Raw genomic sequence first — 7,500 nt, forward strand, 5'->3', positions numbered from 1 at the left:
TATCGGCCTCACGGCCTTCGTCAGATCTTTACGTATCGGCCTCACGGCCTTCGTCAGACCTTTACCTATCGGCCTTCGTCAGATCTTTACGTATCGGCCTCACGGACTTCGTCAGAGCTTTACGTATCGGCCTCACGGCCTTCGTCAGAGCTTTACGTATCGGCCTCACGGCCTTCGTCAGATCTTTACGTATCGGCCTCATGGCCTTCGTCAGACCTTTACCTATCGGCCTTCGTCAGAGCTTTACATATCGGCCTCACTGCCTTCGTCAGAGCTTGACCTATCGGCCTCACGGCCTTCGTCAGAGCTTTACGTATCAGCCTCACGGCCTTCGTCAGAGCTTTGCGTATCGTTCTCGCGCCTTCGTCAGAGCTTTTCGTATCGGCCTCGCGCCTTCGTCAGAGCTTTTCGTATCGGCCTCACGCCTTCGTCAGATCTTTACGTATCGGCCTCACGGCCTTCGTCAGAGCTTTACGTATCGGCCTTCGTCAGAGCTTTACGAATCGGCCTCGCGGCCTTCGTCAGAGCTTTATGAATCGGCCTCACGGCCTTCGTCGGAGCTTTACGTATCGGCCTCGCGGCCTTTGTCAGAGCTTTACGTATCGGCCTCACGGACTTCGTCAGACCTTTACGTATCGGCCTCACGGCCTTCGTCAGAGCTTTACGTATCGGCCTCACGGCCTTCGTCAGAGCTTTGCGTATCGGCCTCACGGCCTTCGTCAGAGCTTTACGTATCGGCCTTCGTCAGAGCTTTACGTATCAGCCTCACGCCTTCGTCAGAGCTTTACGAATCGGCCTCACGGCCTTCGTCAGAGCTTTGTATATCGGCCTCACGGCCTTTGTCAGAGCTTTACGTATCGGCCTCACTGCCTTCATCAGAGCTTTACGTATCGGCCTCGCGGCCTTCTTCAGAGCTTTACGTATCAGTCTCACGGCCTTCGTCAGAGCTTTACGAATCGGCATCACGGCCTTCGTCAGAGCTTTGTATATCGGCCTCACGGCCTTCGTCAGAGCTTTACGTATCGGCATCACGGCCTTCGTCAGAGCTTTGTATATCGGCCTCACGGCCTTCGTCAGAGCTTTACGTATCGGCCTCACTGCCTTCGTCAGAGCTTTACGTATCGGCCTCACGGCCTTCATCAGAGCTTTTGTGAATTTCTTTAAAATTAGCACCCTTATGTAGACCTAGCCCCACCCACATTCGTTCCATGCATGGAATGTGGTTGGAGGATTGTGATTTTAAAAAATATTTGTAGACCATCCTGCGATATCCTAGCCCCTCATCTTCAAATTAATCAAATGCAATGTATCTTATGAAGGCCTTTTTCCATCAGCCGTTTACAGTTACTCAGCCTAAAACCCCACAGAGCAAGTAATGCAGAGCCACAGTGGATAGGAAGTACCAGGAAGACCCTAGGAAGAACCTAAGAAGAACCTAGGAAGAACCTAGGAAAAACCAGGAAGAACATAGGAAGAACCAGGAAGAACCTAGGAAGAACCTAGGAAGAACCTAGGAAGAACCAGGAAGAACCTAGGATGAACCTAGGAAAAACCAGGAAGAAACTAGGAAGAACCTAGGAAAAACCAGGAAGAACCTAGAAAAAACGCATGAAGAATGTAGGAAGAACCAGGAAGCACTAGGAAGAACCATGAAGAACCTTGGAAGAACCAGGAAGAAACCTATAAAGGAAACAGGCTTCGAGGGGTGGCTAGTCCTCTTCTTCTCTTCTGGCAGCCCACCGTGGTAACTCCTAGTTGGTATGTTCCAGGTTTAACAGGACAGTACATCTCAACACAGCCCCCCCTCCTCACCTTGGTAACTCCTACTTGGTATGTTCCAGGTTTAACAGGACAGAGTTTATGGATCATCTCAACACAGGTGTCCCCGTCCGCTGGAAGTATCTCCTTTAGACACAGCAACGCCTTGTACCTGAGGAACACACATACACACACACAATTTATGTGGAGTACAGCAACACCATTCCTGGTCTCTTATTAATGAAGATATCCTGTGCTGCCAGTAAACTCAGAATGAGGAAAAGACCTCCTGGACCTCTGGACCACAGGAGAGATTCACGGACAACACTGGTCTCAGACCAGAGGAAGTAGAACCTCCTAGGAGAACACAGGAGAGATTCACGGACAACACTGGTCTCAGACCAGAGGAAGTACTACCTCTTGGGAGACCAAAGGAGAGATTCACGGACAACACTGGTCTCAGACCAGAGGAAGTACATCCTCCTAGGAGACCAGAGGAGAGATTCATGGACAACATTGGTCTCAGAGGTCGAGCTGCCATAAGCAACAGAGAGCTACGGCATCATCGTTAGTCTGGGCCGACCAAAAAAAGCAAATAGGTAAGTGATGCCACTAAAGGCTGTGACTTCCTGTCATGTGACCCACCTGTTGAGGAAGTGGTGGAAAGGTATTCTGATTGGGTATCCCTCCTTCCTGATGCGTACGGTCTCCAGGATACCAGAGTAGCGTAGCTGAGTCTTCACCAGTTCCATTTCAAACTGGCCCGGTTCCTTGTGCTGGTTTGGCTTGATGCAACGTACAAAGTACGGTTTACATCTGTAGAGACACACTTCGAATTTAAAATAAACCTTTAACCTTGTGCATGAGGAACGTAGAACCCTTTAGAATGCTGTACTCAGAACTCTAGAACCCCAGAACTCAGAGAACCCCAGAACCCTAAAATTAGAACCATAGAATGCTAAAACATAGTACCCTAGAAATTGTAGAAGTCAGAACCACAGAACCCTAGAATTAGAACCATAGAATGCTAAAACATAGTACCCTAGAAATTGTAGAACTCAGAACCACAGAACCCTAAAATTAGAACCATAGAATGCTAAAACATAGTACCATAGAAATTGTAGAACTCAGAACCACAGAACCCTGGAATTTTTTTAAGCTAGATCCTACCAATTGGGCACAACACAGGTTGAATCAACGTTGTTTCCACGTAAATTCAACGTGGGAAACAGACGTCGAATTGTCTGTGCCGAGTGGGTAGGCAATATAACTCTAGAACCCCCCCCAGAACCCGGACCTCTCCATCTTCTCCACCAGGTCCTGCAGACTGCTCTGGAACTTGGCGCTGACGGTGTTGCCGGCGAGGCGGCGAGCGGTGGAGCCCCTCCTGGCGGCAGAACGCTGCTGAGACGCCAGACCCTCGCTGTGTTTGAGGAACAGGTTGGACACCGTGAGGTTCTTACTCCGACTGAACAGCTCCAGGACATCCTGACGGACCAGGTCAAAGTTTTTATGGAGGAACTTATGCACCTAGAACAAGGGGACGGTAGATAATGTTAGGAGAACATCAACAGGGGAACGATAGAATGGATTTTAGGATAACTCCAGGATTACTTCAGGTGTGTGTGTGTGTGTGTGTGTGTGTGTGTGTGTGTGTGTGTGTGTGTGTGTGTGTGTGTGTGTGTGTGTGTGTGTGTGTGTGTGTGTGTGTGTTTACCTGGTATGTGACTTTCCCAGCGTAGTGTTTCAGCGTGAACTCCGGGAGGGGCATCTTCGGCCGGGCGTACAGATCGCTGTTACCGTGGTGATAGTTACACTTCTGGAGGAAGGTGTGGTCTGTCGCCTAGCAAAACAGGAACAGGAAGTTACACTCCGGATAACACCACAGAGTTATGGTTACTAGGGCTGTTTCTAACTCGCGTATGTTGGTCCCGTCGTTTACAATTCTTACCTCATTTTTATGCAAAGGCTTCTGGGATTTCTTTTTGAATTCTCTTGTTATTTTACCTTTTTTTGTTGTTATGTTCAACCTAGGTGACGCACAGGAAGTGACACACAACAGGGAAGTGACGTGGCTACCTGTGGGAAGCCGCACTGGTCGTCGAGGATCCTCAGTATCCCATGGGGCTTAGCGGCGATGAGGTCGATGACGGCCTGGTTGTCGCTGAAGGGAAGCTCTTGCCAGCTGATCTGCTCCCTGATGTACTCCTCCTGCAGGAAACAGCGGACATACCGGCTCAGAACAACGGACGCCATTTTGAGTCAAGGCCCATAGGTTTATAATGGAGGGCATTGCTTCATATGTGCTAGGAGCCATGCCAGTTGCACTCAGATTTTAACCAAGTTTCACACTTGGAAAGTATCAGAATAAACCAATCAAATCAAATCAAATTGTATGTGTCACATGAGCTGAATACAACAGGTGTAGTAGACCTTACAGTGAAATGCTGAATACAACAGGTGTAGTAGACCTCACAGTGAAATGCTGAATACAACAGGTGTAGTAGACCTTACAGTGAAATGCTGAATACAACAGGTGTAGTAGACCTCACAGTGAAATGCTGAATACAACAGGTGTAGTAGACCTCACAGTGAAATGCTTAATTACAAACCCCTAACTAACAATGCAGTTCAAGAACTAGAGTTAAGAAAATATTTACTAAACAAACTAAAGTAATTTTTTAAATAAAAAGTAACACAATTAAATAACAATACCGAGGCTATAGTGAGGGGGGAAAAGTATTTGATCCCCTGCTGATTTTGTACGTTTGCCCACTGACAAAGAAATGATCAGTCTATAATTTTAATGGTAGGTTTATTTGAACAGTGAGAGACAGAATAACAACAACAAAAAATCCAGAAAAACGCATGTCAAAAATGTTATGAAATGATTTGCATTTCAATGAGGGAAATAAGTATTTGACCCTCCTCTGCAAAACATGACTTAGTACTTGGTGACAAAACTCTTGTTGGCAATCACAGAGGTCAGACGTTTCTTGTAGTTGGCCACCAGGTTTGCATCTCAGGAGGGATTTTGTCCCACTTGTAACGACTGTCATCTAATGGGGACCAAGATGCGGCGTGTGAAGTGCTCATATTCACTTTATTAACCCAAAATCAAAACAAACAACAAAATGACCAGGTGCAACATACACAAAACAGGAAACAACCACCCACAAAACACAGGAAAAAACACCCCTACTAAATAGGACCTTCAATTAGAGGAAACGAGGAAGAGCTGCCTCCAATTGAAGGTCAACCCAAGAAACTTAAACATAGAAATAGACACACTAGAATAAACATAGAAATATACTAACATAGAACATAAACCAAAAACCCCGAAACACATAAAACAAACACCCCCTGCCACGCCCTGACCAAACAACAATAACCCCCTTTACTGGTCAGGATGTGACAGTACCCCCCCAAAGGTGCAGACCCCGTATGCACCTCAAACAAAAAACACAAAATTAATCCCAAATAAAGGGAGGGAAGGGAGGGTGGCCACCGTCACCGACGGTTCCTGTGCTACACCCCCCCTTCCCAAACCTCCCCCCTCCGGACTGGCGGGCGACTCTGCAGGCTCCGGACTGTAGGCCGTCTCTGCAGGCTCCGGACTGTAGGCCAACTCTGTCGGTTCCGGACTGTAGGACGTCGCCGGAAGCACTGGACGGGGAACTGTCGCCGGAAGTTCTGGACGGGGAACTGTCGCTGGAAGCTCTGGATGGGAAACTGTCACCGGAAGCTCTGGACGGGGAACTGTCGCTGGAAGCTCTGGACGGGAACTGCGCACTGACGGCCTAATGCGTGGGACTGGCTTTGGAGGCGCCAGACTAGGGACACGCACCTCAGGGCTATGTGCTATCTTGAGCAGGGGGACCTTGCGGGCGCTGCAGGATTACATTCCTTCACGGCGTACTGTGTTACCAATTGTTTTCTTGGTGACTATGGTCCCAGCTGCCTTGAAACCATTAACAAGATCCTCCCGTGTAGTTCTGGGCTGATTCCTCACCGTTCTCATGATCATTGCAACTCCACGAGGTGAGATCTTGCATGGAGCCCCAGGCCGAGGGAGATTGACAGTTCTTTTGTTTTTCTTCCATTTGCGAATAATCGCACCAACTGTTGTCACCTTCTCACCAAGCTGTTTGGCGATGGTCTTGTAGCCCATTCCAGCCTTGTGTAGGTCTACAATCTTGTCCCTGACATCCTTGGAGGGCTATTTGGTCTTGGCCATGGTGGAGAGTTTGGAATCTGATTGATTGATTGCTTCTGTGGACAGGTGTCTTTTTTACAGGTAACAAACTGCGGTTAGGAGCACTCCCTTTAAGAGTGTGCTCCTAATCTCAGCTCGTTACCTGTATAAAAGACACCTGGGAGCCAGAAATCTTTCTGATTGAGAGGGGGTCAAATACTTATTTCCCTCATTAAAATGCAAATCAATTTATAACATTTTTGACATGCGTTTTTCTGTCTTTTTTTGTTGTTATTCTGTCTCTCACTGTTCAAATAAACCTACCATTAAAATTATAGACTGATCATTTCTTTGTCAGTGGGAAAACGTACAAAATCAGCAGGGGATCAAATACTTTTTTCCCTCACTGTATATACAGGGGGTACCGGTACCGAGTCAGTGTGGAGGCTATATACAAGGGGTACCGGTACAGAGTCAATGTGGAGGCTATATACAGGGGGTACCTGTACAGAGTCAATGTGGAGGCTATATGCAGAGGGTACCGGTACAGAGTCAATGTGGAGGCTATATACAGGGGGTACCGGTACAGAGTCAATGTGGAGGCTATATACAGGGTGTTATGGTACAGAGTCAATGTGGAGGCTATATACAGGGGGTACCGGTACAGAGTCAATGTGGAGGTTATATACAGGGGGTACCGGTACAGAGTCAATGTGGAGGCTATATACAGGGGGTACCGAGTCAATGTGGAGGCTATATACAGGGGGTACCGGTACAGAGTCAATGTGGAGGCTATATACAGGGGGTACTGGTACAGAGTCAATGTGGAGGTTATATACAGGGGGTACCGGTACAGAGGCAATGTGGAGGCTATATACAGGGGGTACCGGTACAGAGTCAATGTGGAGGCTATATACAGGGGGTACCGAGTCAATGTGGAGGCTATATACAGGGGGTACCGGTACCGAGTCAGTGTGGAGGCTATATACAAGGGGGAACCAGTACAGAGTCAATGTGGAGGCTATATACAGGGGGTACCGGTACAGAGTCAATGTGGAGGCTATATACAGGGGGTACCGGTACTGAGTCAGTATAGAGGTTATATACAGGGGGTACCGGTACTGAGTCAATGTGGAGGCTATATACAGGGGGTACCGGTACAGAGTCAATGTGGAGGCTATATACAGGGGGTACTGGTACAGAGTCAATGTGGAGGCTGTATATCCTCGGGTGCCGGTACAGAGTCAATGTGGAGGCTATATACAGGGGGTACCTGTACAGAGTCAATGTGCGGGGGGACAGGTTAGTCGAGGTAATTTGGGGAAGGGGGTGTCAATGTAAATAGTCCAGTTGGCCATTTGATTAATTGTTCACCAGTCTTATAGCTTGGGGGTAGAAGCTGTTAAAGAGCCTCTTGGACCTAGACTTGGCGCTCCGGTACCGCTTGCCGTGAGGTAGCAGAGAGAACAGTCTATGACTGGGGTGACTGGAGTCTCTGACTATTTTTTGGGTCCTTCCTCTGACACCACCTGGTATAAAGGTTCTGG

At 48.0% G+C, this 7,500-nt stretch overlaps 1 protein-coding gene across 1 annotated transcript in view; it reads right to left on the reverse strand.

The window, feature by feature from the left end:
• LOC106592580 (unconventional myosin-XV) overlaps nt 1-7,500 on the reverse strand; it is a 274,787-nt gene that overhangs the window by 125,514 nt on the left and 141,773 nt on the right. The window contains exons 16-20 of the mRNA XM_045692035.2: nt 3,838-3,969; nt 3,476-3,601; nt 3,056-3,288; nt 2,404-2,574; nt 1,813-1,930 (exon numbers count right to left, since the gene is read on the reverse strand). Of these exons, the coding sequence (XP_045547991.2) occupies nt 1,813-1,930; nt 2,404-2,574; nt 3,056-3,288; nt 3,476-3,601; nt 3,838-3,969 (780 nt within the window). The remainder of the gene's footprint in view (nt 1-1,812; nt 1,931-2,403; nt 2,575-3,055; nt 3,289-3,475; nt 3,602-3,837; nt 3,970-7,500) is intronic.

This window comes from Salmo salar, chromosome 12 (assembly GCF_965601325.2).
Source record: "Salmo salar chromosome 12, fSalSal1, whole genome shotgun sequence".
Classification (NCBI taxonomy): Eukaryota; Metazoa; Chordata; class Actinopteri; order Salmoniformes; family Salmonidae; genus Salmo; species Salmo salar.